Below are 13,425 nucleotides of genomic sequence, written 5' to 3'. Positions count from 1 at the left end.
ACAGTTTTTGCATATTTTTAAAAGCTTTTTTTTTTATGTACAACAGTGAATATAATATAGAGGTATATCATGCATACAACTCGAAATAATTACGTACAACTAATCAAATTATATACAAAATTGGGTTGAGTTAGTTGTTAAGTACCTATTGATCAATCACATTATCTGATATATATAACGAGATGGCGTTAATATATTGGTGTGTTTTCTTCGCAAACAGCCAATTTTCGTGGACCGAGTAAAGCATCAAAATACAAAAAATCGATAATTAATTAGTGCTGATAATATGAGACCGTCCACTAGTGATGTTTTAGTTTCAACAGATTAATATATATTCACACATTTTCAACTTTTTCGACATTTTACGTTGCAACTTCGGTTGAATCATCGCATGTTGATGGCAGCACTTCATTTTCGTAATGATATCGAAAGTGCTTATTGATTATCGAATGTTTAGTCAAAATATGTCAACTTCAACACAATTTATGTAAGGTTTAAAACGTTAATGCTCGAAAGCTATGCTATCAAATGTAAATATAAACCATAAGTATATTTAAAATATCAAAGCTTTAAAGATTTTATTCGAATAAGACCAGGTTATAACAACCCATAAAATAAAAATAACCAGCTTCAGCCTAAATATAATGCAAAAAAGTTGTATTAAAAAAAACTCAATTCAAAAGATTCATTTTACACCCTTTTTGTAACATATTTTGCTCTATGTAAAAAGAAAAATGAAACCTAACTTTATTATATTGATATAATGCACCTTTAAGACAAATATAAAAGGTGTGTAAAAAAGACAAATTGAAAAGCTTATGGGTTTTGGGGAGAATCCTATGAAAAATAAAATGATTGGTATCCACTTACATAGCTTTGTAGTGTTTCATTGTTTTCTATTATGTTGGGATACAGATGTAATTAAAGACCAAACGTCGTCGTTCATTATTCAAGTATCTCAACGAACATTTTTCCCAATCCTCAATAATACAAAAATTGTTGATGATGATTTTATAATACAAGTTTCAGGGTGTGTGTTTCGTTTATAAAACTGTCGGCATGTATTAACTTCAATTGATTATTACATTACGTAAATGGACATTATAACTACTAGTGCATATAAGTACAAAATTAAACTATATACATATATATCTGCATACATTAAAATAAACAAATAAAAACAAAATTTAATGAGTAGGTGATTAGCTAGTGGTATAAACAAAGATGAACATCGTTGTATATTTTATCATGCTAATTATAGTATATGTCAGAGTCATATCATAAATAAAAGTTTGGCAAATGCTGTTCTATTGTTTTTCTTAAAAGTCCAATCTAAATTTGTGTTATTTAATTATAACAATTTAGAGGGTAGGCAAACCTCGTGGCGGTAAATCAAGACTAAGGATTAAAACATCATATTCGGTGTTTGTTTAATTTTTTTTCTTCATTTTGTATCTAAAACTGGGAACATAAACATGAACGAGACTGGGAAAAAATAACACTATTATTAGCATTATCATTTATTTTGTATTTATTTTATATATACAGTATATTTTAGTTTAGTGCTTTTAAATTCTGTGATGCAAAACCTTTTCATGACTGAGAAGTGAGAAAACGTTTAGATGTAGCTGTAGAACTACAAAATGCAATATGACACTCTGAAAATGTAACGAAGTGAATAAGTGATAACTACACACTACCCACTTAGTCGTCGAAACAAAATTTTGTTTCACCTCTAAAAGTAAAAAGAAGAAGATTTGAGGTCACAAACACGATTCGCCAGTAGTCAAACATAGTTATGGTCTATATATATGGATGAGTTACATCGTAACGGACGCTTTTTTCACATCCCTATTTATTTAGTTGCATTCTATAAACAAAACATATAAATTTGTACGTCCTTGACTATACCTAATTGCATTTTTCTTTTGTTCGTTTTTGAAAAATTAATTTCTGTTTTATTCATGATCTCGCATATACCTAATTTATCATTTACTTTTTGAATATATCTTGAAGTCTAACTAGTAAACTTTTTTTTTGGAACAATATATAGTTTACTAAATTTTAATGTAAGGATGACAGCAAATGTTAGAAACCACCTAAATTAATTGAAGTTTAATGAATTATAAGCCATAACTTTATCTTACGTATGAGAATTAATATCTAGACAAACTATCAACTTCAACCTACAATTAATTTCATATTAGACTCATAACATTTTATATATTGCTCACAATCTGAATGTCGTGTATACAATATCCCCTAAATTTGTTAAATATGTCCATAATTAAAAAAAAAAAAAAAAAAGTTGTCCATAAATGAAGAGACTCCAATGCATGTCATTTTTGACTTTTTCTTCAGTTTTAGAACGCTTTATTCTAACTTCTCACTTATTTCTTTTAATTAATTTTCCTGATATATGTTGACTTTGCAATTTTCTTAAAGACAATTACAATCATACCCTTCCCGACACATTCGTTCTGTACGGTACTACCGTAGCGAAGACTCCTTCTAGAGGACCATTAACCTAGCTACCTGCACCAAACCTTCTCTCACCATATACATATAAATGATATACTATATACGTATACACATTCATTACAGTCTCGTGAAGACACTAATACACTTGTATACATATATCTACAACGACAACGATGTGTAAAAAGAGTTACGGGCGAGGATTCCAATGGCTGCTGCACCTTAAAGTGAACAAAGTCAATATTAACCAAACAAAAAGGAAAAAAATCTTTACTCTTTTGGTCAGCTAGAGAAAATATATATCTTGGCTCATATGTAAATAATGAAAGTTAATCCAATCTCCACACACCACACTTTCTAATAATCTAGGTTTGTCCTTCCTTTTTTTTTTCCCCTAGTAATTTATTCAACTCGTGTGACTTTATGCCTAATTCTCCATTTTTAAAAATAAATTTCATAATATTTAGCATATTTTTTTAATCTTGATATTCTGGTGAGAGAAAGATGGGTCTTCATAATCTAAATTGAGACACTAGTTTGTTGTTCAACACCTCCCCTACCCTCGTGTTTCGAGCTTCGTTACATCGTTCTTTTTTCGAGAAAAAGCCGCAAATTCAGCCAAGTTTTTTCCGGGAAAGTCCGGTAACACTTAAGGGCATTCTTTTGTTTGTTTCGTGGAAAACAGCTACAAAGTTGTAAAGATGGCTTCTCTTATTAATTAATCCTCCAGCTGCATTTTCAGATTTTTCCCAAGTATCGGATCAGATTCTTAAAGGTATTTACTTTTTCTTTACTCTTTTATGCTTTTTTTATTTCTTCCTTTCTTCTTCTTCTTCTTCACGATGATTGTCAAAAAAACAAAAAAGAAGTTCACTTGCTACAAAAGGAAAGGTATCGAATCATAAACAGTAATTATCACAGTGCGTTTGTGTGACTGATTGGAAAAAATCATGAAAACAGAGTTTTAACAGATCACTTGCATGATGAATATCAATATATATAAAAAAGTTAAAAATATTTTTGGCTTGTTTCTTTTTTTTTTAATATATAAAAATTCAGACATGAGTTTATTCTTTGCTTGTATTAACAGTTTCCTTACCACTTCTCTATTAAAGTGTGTGAACTGTTAAATGGAGAGAAACTGTCGGAGAAATCTTAAAAGAGAAGGCATAAATGGAATAGGGTGTATGTGGGTGTTCATCAGTCTCTTTGGATCTAATCAGAAACGTCTCTTGATGGATTTGAAACGTGGAAGCAAAAGAGTTTCAGGTTTTTCTTTCTTTAATATTATACTATATGTGTCTTGAAAGAATCTTTCTGTTATAAAGATAATATTAATCAGTCTTCTTTGTCATAAATTACTTTAATTTATGCAGGGACTGAGATGAAGCAGCTTACTTGTTCTTGTGAGAGTTCCTCTCATGAGAGTAGTGTTGACAAACTCATTGATGAGGAGGAGGATATCGATGTTTCGATTGCTGGAGACGAACATGTGGAGACGACTGAGGTTTGTAAGAGTTTAGGTGATGAATCTGAAGAGAAATTTAAAGAGATAATCAAACGGTTGATAGCTCAGAAAGAAGGAGAGATCCAAACTTGTAAAGACTTGTTGGAGGCTTTTCATGTTTTGGGTTCTGAAGAAGAAACATTCATGAAGAAGATTTCACATGTAGATGCTCAAACCTTGGGAGGAGATTCTAAGAGAGTGGAAGAAGAAAAGCCTGAAGTAGTCTCCAAGCAAGAGGCGGTGGTAAAACCGAAGAGGAAACCTAGTTTTTTTAGCAGGAAATGGAAATCAGAAGAAAGGAGAAACAGATCTCAAGTTGCAAAAACAATTGTGGTTTTGAAACCTGGTCCAAGTAGTTTGAATCTTGATTCATCATCTGATCCTCATTCTAATGGTAACAAGTCCAAAACCGGGAGAACCTTTTCTCGCTTTCTTATCGGTTTAGTCAAAAGAAGACTACAATCTGCTGTTGGAAGGAAGTCATGTGATGATCATGTTGATAAGATGAGCCAAAACTGTTGTAACCAAGAAGAGATACAGAGTAAATCGGAGAAGCATATTTCGGATGAAGAGAAACAGTTATGTAAGGAAAGAAAGAGTGAGGCGGCTGATGAAGAGGATACTGTCCACACAAGCGAAGACTCAGAGAAAATTATGTCTGGCTTGTATATTGCAGCCAAGAAACACTTGTCTGAAATGCTTGCAAATGGAGATATAGATGTGAATTTACCAGATAAGGAAGTGCCAAGAATCCTTGGGAAGATTCTTTCTCTCCCTGAGTTCTGTTCACCAGCAGGCAGTCCTAAACTGATCCCGGAACATGATTTGGGTAGCAATCTTAGCCCTCTTGGCCAGACAGCTGAGAGAGCAGATACTCTGCAATGCAGTTCAGCTACAAATGATATGACTGATGAAGATTTAGATAAAGAGGACGATACATTGTTTACCATTGATGTCTCAGTTCCTAATGGTGATTATTCTTCTTCTTCTTCTCATTTTATTCTGTTTCTTTCCATTCCAAATTTTATATTGTTCTGACAAATGTCGCTAAAATGCTTTCAGATTCTGAGAAGGAAACTGAGAATATTGATAAGGAAGAGAAGACTGAGATATATCCATTATCTGAAACTTGTCGCTCTTCCATTTCCCAGGAAGTCGAAAACATTGATGAAGATGCGCTCGAGTTTCGTGAAGAACATGTCAAAAAGGTTAGACAGCTTCTGGATGTGATATAAGTGAATTACATTCTCTGTTTTTCTTGAATGAGGATTTCATAATTCATAGCTTATCTTGTTGCAGGAAATGTTCAACCAAGAGCATTCACCGTCTTCTCCTCCAGGATCTCCACCAAATTCTTCAGTAAGGTTGACTGAATGCAAAGAAACCGCCACTGATGTGCAAGGAAAGTTAAGTCCAGTGTCTGTGCTTGAGCCTCTGTTCACAGATGATGACAGTAGCCCAACAACAAGCACAAGTTTCAGTTCAGGTATGTAAGAACTTTAAAGATCAGATCAACATTGATTCATCAGAACTTGGTTTCTTACTGTTTCTTGATTCACAATTTAGCTGGAATGCGGATGCAACCACTCTGTATAAGATTCGACGAAGCTGATTCTCCAAAACCAGAGAAAGACAACAATGTCAAAATCAGCATGGATGAAAAGGAGTTGACACTTGCATACATTGAAGCCATTGTGAAATCCGCAGGCTTGAACTGGGAAGATCTTCTAACGAGGCCCTTTTACTCGGAACAGCTTCTTGAGCCAGAATTAATAGATGACGTAGTTTTCTGCCCTACACAGCTCTGTGACGATAAGAATCTCCTTTACGACTGTATCGATGAAGTTCTTATGGACTTCTGTTGGAATGAATTCAATCCCGGGCCTTGGATTTCATTCTTGAAACCTGAGGTCCAGCTAATCTCAGACATGGACATCGCAGCTAAAGTGGCAAGAGAAGGAGTTTACTGGCATCTCCTACCTCTGCCTTCCCCTCACACGTTAGATCAGATAGTGAAAAAAGACATGGCTAGACCTGGAAGCTGGATGGATCTCCGGTTTGAGATCGGTTGCCTTGGTTCTTACACAAGTGAAATGATCCTTGATGAGTTAGTAGAAGAGATCATCGTGAGCTGCAGAGATATGATTCAAGTTGAACCAATGCAGGAACCCAACAGCGACAACCTGTGATGAGGCTCTTTCGTTTTAACCTTTTGTTTATCCTGTACAGTTTCATTGCCACTGCCATGGTCAAAACTCTCTAGTTGACCTGCTGTGCAGCGGCACAACCACAGCTTTTTTTTAACATAAACACAGACTTTTGTTTCTTTCACTTCTATACTCTGTTTTTCTTTCCAGTGGCTTCTGTAGTTTACTCAGCCAAAGAGATTTTTGTATTGAGTATGAACTATAGAGTGTAATAACACGAAGATTGAACTTCCGCAAAACAAAGATGATGGTTTTACAAAGTGCCAATAGAACTACAATTATATGGTTTTAGCTCTTCCCCAACAAACAAAACAATACAAGGCCATGAATTTAACTATAGTACAAACACAAACTCTAATGAGGCGTACTTGTATTTTTCTTTTTCTTGCCGAATGCTTGGCTCTTGCTTTCTGATTCATCATCATCATCCTCACTTTCATCACCAGTGTTCTTACTAGAACCAGCGGATTCTGCAACCGATCTTGCATATTTTCTTTTCCCTGCATCAAACTTGGCTTGTAGTTTCTGATCGAGAGGGTCATCTGAGGGTCTACGCTTTGTTTGTCTTGACACTTTAGCACCAAGTCCAAGCCTACACAGATGTTACAATGGATACTTCATATTCAATTTCAAATTCGCAAAAATGAAGTGCAAATCAACATGAACAAAGAAATTTTCCTCCACCTGTGTGGTCGAACTTCTGGTTCAGTCTCAACAGGATCATCCTCTGCAGGCTTCGTCATATTGGCAACCCACTTCTCAGCCTACAAAACGCACAAACTCAAAGCAGTGAGATGAAACCAAATTACATGAACGCAAATAAGAAACTTACAAATATAATTCATGGATCAGAAGAAAGATCTAAATTTTAGTTTTGGGCTTCCAGGAGGTAAATCTTACAAGTTTCTGTGCAGTATGTGTTTTAAGAATCTGTGGAGTTTCCTTCTTCTTTGCCGTTTCCGTTGTCATTGCAATTAGAGTACCACCACCACCTAACCTCCTACTCACCGCATTAAACAAAAAAGTTCACAGTCAGAACTGAGTTTTTACACGCTAAATCTTAGCCCCATTGGCAAAATCACTGCAACAAGTTAACCTAAGAAGCTATAGTTTCGAAGACGAGCAATGCTCACCTTCTTTCACCAGAACCCACCCTTAGAATTGGTCCCTAAACCTATCCCCAGTGAGATAATAATATCAACAAGTAAAGATTTTTATGGTATAACAATACACTAAACCTCTCCCCACAGAAACCATGTGACACAACTTCATCACAAAACGAAACAGTAGACTCTCTCAGACATTTCCTCAAACACCTTCCGTGCATATCCTAAGTTAACCAAACTTTAAAACTAAAAAAAAAACCGTAGGTAAAGGCATACACGAACAAGAACACAGACCTTTATGCAGATTAGTAAGAAATCACCAGTTCAAGATAAAAAAGAAACTTCCGTCGCCGCCGAAGAACTTCTCCACAGATACCGACGAATAAGCTCGCATTTTATCTGCTAAAGGTTTTCTAATAACCAAAATAAACCGATGTTCAGATTCAGTTTTTTGTTTCTCCACATGATTTCGGTTCGGTTCGGTTCGGTTCGGTTAGATGTACACACTCCTTTTAAGGTTTCGATTTATTTTCTGCTTTGGGAAAAAATGAAAAAAAATGCTAAAGAAGAGCTCCTCCGAATCATATCGTCTTCTTGCTCCGATACTATCATCATCACTAAACAAAACAGAGATCGAACGTATCACAAGAATCATCAATGATCATCCATTCCCAAACCATCCGATTCAACCCATTCTCGCCAAACACATCCCTGTATCGTCTCTATCACCGGAATTTGTATCAGAAGTCCTCGGTCGTCTCTTCGCCGCTCATTCCAATGGCCTCAAAGCTCTCGAATTTTTCAAGTATTCGCTTAAAACCTCCAAATCATCTCCACCCACCTCTGATTCCTTTGAGAAAACACTTCACATTCTCGCACGGATGCGTTATTTCGATCAAGCTTGGGCTTTAATGGCGGAAATGCGAAAAGACTACCCTGATTTGTTGAGTTTCAAGTCAATGAGCATACTTCTCTGCAAAATCGCTAAATTTGGTTCTTATGAAGAAACTTTAGAAGCTTTCTTGAAGATGGAGAGAGAGATTTTTAGAAAGAGGTTTGGTGTTGATGAGTTCAATGTTCTTCTACGAGCGTTTTGCACGGAGCGAGAGATGAAGGAAGCGAGATCAGTTTTCGAGAAATTGCATTCCAGGTTTAACCCAGATGTGAAGACGATGAACATTTTGCTTTTAGGGTTTAAGGAAGCTGGTGATGTTACGGCCACTGAGCTGTTTTATCATGAAATGGTGAAACGAGGATTCGAACCCAATTCTGTTACTTACGGTATTAGAATCGATGGGTTCTGTAAAAAACGCAACTTTGGGGAAGCCTTGAGACTCTTTGAAGATATGGATCGTCGAGGTTTTGATATCACAGTACAGATTCTCACTACGTTGATTCATGGGTCTGGTGTAGCTAGGAATAAGATCAAAGCACGCCAACTGTTCGATGAAATTCCCAAGAGAGGCTTACTACCTGATTGTGGAGCTTATAACGCTTTGATGAGTAGTCTCATGAAATGTGGAGATGTGAGTGGTGCAGTCAATGTGATGATGGAGATGGAAGAGAAAGGCATTGAGCCTGACAGTGTAACTTTCCACTCCATGTTTATTGGAATGATGAAATCGAAAGAGTTTGGATTCAATGGTGTATGTGAGTGTTATCAGAAACTGAAGGGAAGATCTCTGGTTCCGAAAACACCAACCGTGGTGATGCTGATGAAGCTGTTCTGTCAAAACGGTGAAGTCAATTTAGGATTAGACCTGTGGAAATATATGTTGGAGAAAGGGTATTGCCCTCATGGCCACGCGTTGGATCTCCTTACCACTGCACTGTGCGCTCGAAGAAGAGCCAATGATGCATTTGAGTGCTCGATGCAAACAGTGGAGAGAGGAAGGTGTGTGAGCGAACCAGTCTATCGGATGTTAGAGACCTCATTATCGAGCAAAGACGAGTTGGGGAAACTTGAAGAACTCAAGATGAAGATAGAGAAACTGCATAGCTTTTTGCCACCGCCTGGTAAACAGCTAATTTAGAAGCCAGCTTCACTGTAATTGGTTCTTGTTTGCAGACCAATTGAAGGATTAGTATGTTCATTTATATACAATATTCCACAGGATATTGGTTACCTTTTTGTCACCCAATTGAACAATCAAGAACCAAAAGCTTTTGATTTGAGGATTTGGATTTGGGGATTCGTTTATATGACAGTATTGTGATTCAGACAAGTTTACATGAAACAGAAACAGCATGCATATGTTGTTTGTGCAAGGTCCGAGCTTTTTGAGCCAAGAGCAAAGTAGAGAGTTAAACATTATATGGCTACAGATTTACAGCTAATAACATCTATATCATCATCCCAAGTCTTTGGTATAGAAGAACATACCATCACTCCATTCATTGACGTCTTCCTCACATTCTCAACATCTATTACCACAGTAGAGCAATCCTTACCAATCACAAAGATACTATTCCCAATAGAAACAAGCCGACAAGGCTGTTTCATCACCAATTGAGATAGCTTTCCGATACTAATCCACATTCTCTTATGCTTGCACCACATTGTTAGCTTAGTTCCAAAAGTTTGATCAAAAACATAGAGCTCATCTGCCACAACAACTGCTGGACCTTTCCATCCTGATGCCATAACATCTTCCATGTGTTCCCAAACCCCGCTAGATGCATTATAGACTGCAGTGGAAGATCCACCACCCCGAACATATATCTTTCCGTCCATTAAAAATGAATCTTCTATTTCAGGGACAATATTTGCATCAGAACAGGATTTGCAGGTTCTGGTCAAAGGATCATAGATGTCCCAAGTTCGTTTAGCGTTTGGATCCAATCCTAACCCACCAATTGCCATAATCTTTCCATCCACCGTTTCACAAGCAAAGTAGCATCTGCGTAGGCAACGAGAATATTAAGAACTGGAAAGAACAATATCGAGCGGGTTGCTCACCACGGAAAGATTAAGAGAAACAGAAGTACCTTTTAGTTGAAAGAGGAGGTACCACGTCGCAGCAAGTGTTCATAGCAGCATCGTAGCAATAAACCTCATCAGTAGCATCTTCTAACCAACCACATCCACCCAACATAAACAGTCTCTTACCCAATGCTGTAAAACCCATGCCTTCTCTCTTTGGGATATATTGATATTCATGGACTCTTTTCCACGATCTTCTAGACGAGAACGGATTCAGCATGTGTAAGAAGACACCGCCAGATAAGTCACGGCACAAGGCGTAAATCCAAGATTCAGCCAAGTTAAACTTTATTCGATAATCGCAAAACTCATCACTGCACACAACATCTCTCCATCTCCTTGAAACACATCTCATTGCCATGTGATATTCTCTTGGAACTCTAGCTAAGAAGGATTCTGAGATATCATCAGGAACTCCGCTTATAAGCGCAATTTGTGTCTCATTTGATTGATCTGCTCGTTCTGTCTCCTCAAGTACTATACACGCCATTGTGAATGATCCACCAAAAATATGATTCTACAAAACCCTGTTCATGGCCACAAATAAACAAACAAACACTGGCTCAGATATATATGGCTAATCCCTAAACTAAGCCAAATCATAAGTGATCTTGATGATCAAGAGGAGTATACTAAGCCATAACAACAAATCAAACAGTTCCAATTCCAGATCCAATGTACAAAAAAGTAAACCAATGATTTAGCTCTCACATTCCACAAGATCAAACGCGTCAACAATTACATCAAACCAACTACGAAACAATCAGATCTAAACCTCTGCAAACAAATTTTTCCAGAATTGAAACAGATCATAAAAGCTTGCCCCAGATCTCATATCGTCTCAGAAAAAAAAACGAGATTGAGGAAAAAGTGAATTTGAAAATAACATAACATAGAGAAGAAATTTCGAGGATTCCACTTGCCTTCAGGGCACGTCTCAAGGAACAGCAGAGTTCTCCCGTTTGTGAGCTTCCCGGCGAAGGAAGAAGAGGAGAGATCAGTTTCTTTCTTCTAGGCAACTAAAACGACATCGTTTGAATCGTCTTTAATTATTTTCTCATTTAGACCCTCATAATATTAATTATTATCCATTAGACCTTAATTTTCTCTTTTTCAATCAGAAAAACCCAGAATCTTGAGAGACACGTTTTAATTAAGCGTTTTTGTTGCTAGCTAGGTTTTTAATCAGACAGGGGGGTAACAAAAAAGTCATTAGGGTTTTAACTTTTAAGAGAAGGGCATCCACCATGATGACGCGGCGCAAGACACGATCTTGTTCGAAGCCAAGGAATGAAGAAGTAGTGAAGCCCGAACCGATCCCGTTCGATCTCGTAATCGAGGTACTCTTGAGGTTGCCTGTGAGGTCTGTAGCGAGATGTCGTAGCGTATCGAAGCTATGGAATTCCACATTAGAAGGTCCACATTTCACCGAGTCGTTCTTTACCTTGTCTTCGTTTCGTCCGAAGATCTTGTTCACATGCCTAAAAGGGGATGAAACGGTCTTCTTCTCATCATCACCAAATCCTCAAGATCTGTCTATAGCCGCCAATATTCGTATGAGTTTCCCAATAAACTCTTCCTCTCATATTTGTCGTCCTGTTCGTGGCTGGTTATGTGGTTTACATCGAACTACAAAGGGCGCCACAGTTACTGTGCCATTGGTATGTAACCCTAGCACAGGGGAATCCGTGCCCTTACCCACCTTGAAAACAAGGAGGAAGGTAGTGATAACCTTTTTTGGGTATGATCCGATCGTAAAAACTTTCAAAGCATTGTGTATGACACGGTCATCGGTAGGAGGAGAAGACTCTCCTTCTGGAGAGCATCAAGTTCTGACGTTAGGAACCGGGAAGACAAGTTCGTCAAGGGAAATGATAGATTGTCACATACTACATCATCCTGCTGTTGTGGAGGAAACCAATGGCTTTTGTCAATATGATGCGATATGCATCAATGGTGTTTTGTATTACTTAGCCGTGGTGCACGATGTCTTCGAGGGGCATCCTGATATAGTATGCTTTGAGTTTGAATCTAAAAAATTCAGTTATATTAAGAAAGCTGATCATAGCATGGGAATGTATTCGGGAGGATATGGGCTTGAACCAACTCTAGTAAACTACAAGGGTAAATTAGCTAAGCTTCAGCCGAGTTATTCTAACGTCGACAGAATATGCAACGGTATTCAACTCTTGGTTCTTGAAGACGCCGTGAAACACCAATGGTCGAGTTATATCTATATTTTGCCTCCTCCGTGGATGAATTTATATGGAGACACCAAGTTATGTTTTGTTGGAACCACTAGTAGAGGTGAAATTGTGTTGTCGTCAAACACCATCTCCCGCTTTTTCTACCTTCTCTACTACAGTCCCGAGAGGAACACTATCCAGATAGTAAAAGTCAAAGGATTGGAAACCTTTAAGGGTCATAAAGCTTACATCTTTCTAGACCATGTCGAGGATGTGAAGCTTGTGCCAAAAAAGGCCGTAACATAGTCCTTTCACTATCTTATTTAATTAATTACTATATCTTTTTCATGTTCTCCTGATGGTGTTCATCTTTTATTCGTGGTTTATATATACACAGTACTTGTAGGCTATGGTTGTTTAAAACTCTTATTTTCATGAGCAATCGACTTAATTTGCAAATAGTTTCTTCGATGGGTTTTACTTGTATGTTAGTCATCTTACAGGGCTAAAGAATTCAGTTCTTGAGACTGTAGATATATGGATCATAAATCATGAAAAAATGTATAAACCTATGAAATCTGCATATAAATATGCGACCTCAAGATATATATACTTTCCGGGCGAAAGACACAAGCAGATGAAGCAAGTGCTTGTGGCCGTTAAATATATAAGCACAAAATCGGCCATGCTCTTAATATATAGTTAATACATATATTGTATATAGTTATAATTCAATTATATACAGTAATATTTATTTTGTTTTATGTGATTGTGTTCATATCTCTACGGTGAGGTCCATGCACTTGTATAAGCATAAGTTTTAGCTTTCCATGAGAAAGCTGAGTTATATGATACTTAATGGATTAGTTTACGAGATTATTATGAATCAGGCAAAAATGGTGGTAATGTATAAGGGTCTTTAACGTCGTTTTTAAATAGCTAGCTTTATTTTTAATTT

The 13,425-nt window shown here is 36.9% G+C and overlaps 3 protein-coding genes and 2 pseudogenes across 8 annotated transcripts; 3 read left to right on the top strand and 2 right to left on the bottom strand.

Annotated features, from left to right (window-relative positions):
• Window positions 1-2,670: 2,670 nt before the first annotated feature.
• Window positions 2,671-6,435, top strand: LOC104749175 (uncharacterized). Of its 4 annotated transcripts, none has more exons than XM_010470762.3 (6): window positions 2,671-3,253; window positions 3,569-3,747; window positions 3,855-4,955; window positions 5,048-5,193; window positions 5,285-5,471; window positions 5,552-6,435. In XM_010470762.3, the coding sequence occupies exons 2-6, from the start codon at window positions 3,609-3,611 to the stop codon at window positions 6,172-6,174; spliced, it is 2,196 nt and encodes a 731-aa protein (XP_010469064.1). In that variant the 5' UTR covers window positions 2,671-3,253; window positions 3,569-3,608; the 3' UTR covers window positions 6,175-6,435. The 4 variants fall into 4 exon arrangements, with proteins under 4 accessions (XP_010469064.1, XP_010469066.1, XP_010469067.1 ...); XM_010470764.2 differs by having other exon boundaries at window positions 2,751-3,253; window positions 3,594-3,747; XM_010470765.3 differs by having other exon boundaries at window positions 3,234-3,369; window positions 3,594-3,747.
• Window positions 6,400-7,809, bottom strand: LOC104749176 (uncharacterized). The gene is made up of 4 exons (XM_010470766.3): window positions 7,593-7,809; window positions 7,093-7,192; window positions 6,877-6,956; window positions 6,400-6,784 (listed from the first exon to the last, which is right to left on the bottom strand). The coding sequence occupies exons 2-4, from the start codon at window positions 7,159-7,161 to the stop codon at window positions 6,547-6,549; spliced, it is 387 nt and encodes a 128-aa protein (XP_010469068.1). The 5' UTR covers window positions 7,162-7,192; window positions 7,593-7,809; the 3' UTR covers window positions 6,400-6,546.
• A 46-nt stretch (window positions 7,810-7,855) lies between these two features.
• On the top strand, window positions 7,856-9,476 carry LOC104749173 (pentatricopeptide repeat-containing protein At3g61360 pseudogene; annotated as a pseudogene). Its single transcript, XR_015584657.1, has one exon. The product of XR_015584657.1 is annotated as a pentatricopeptide repeat-containing protein At3g61360 pseudogene (transcript).
• On the bottom strand, window positions 9,469-11,287 carry LOC104749174 (F-box/kelch-repeat protein SKIP4). The gene is made up of 3 exons (XM_010470758.3): window positions 11,205-11,287; window positions 10,287-10,808; window positions 9,469-10,198 (listed from the first exon to the last, which is right to left on the bottom strand). The coding sequence occupies exons 2-3, from the start codon at window positions 10,769-10,771 to the stop codon at window positions 9,610-9,612; spliced, it is 1,074 nt and encodes a 357-aa protein (XP_010469060.1). The 5' UTR covers window positions 10,772-10,808; window positions 11,205-11,287; the 3' UTR covers window positions 9,469-9,609.
• Window positions 11,288-11,489: 202 nt separating this feature from the next.
• Window positions 11,490-12,773, top strand: LOC104753218 (F-box protein At3g61340 pseudogene; annotated as a pseudogene). Its single transcript, XR_015583643.1, has one exon. The product of XR_015583643.1 is annotated as an F-box protein At3g61340 pseudogene (transcript).
• Window positions 12,774-13,425: the final 652 nt, after the last annotated feature.

The sequence above is a fragment of the Camelina sativa genome, chromosome 16 (assembly GCF_030686135.1).
Source record: "Camelina sativa cultivar CO46 ecotype springtype chromosome 16, ASM3068613v1".
NCBI lineage: Eukaryota > Viridiplantae > Streptophyta > Magnoliopsida > Brassicales > Brassicaceae > Camelina > Camelina sativa.
Note: the sequence above shows the minus strand (reverse complement) of the source record. Positions and strands in the feature narration are given on the sequence as shown.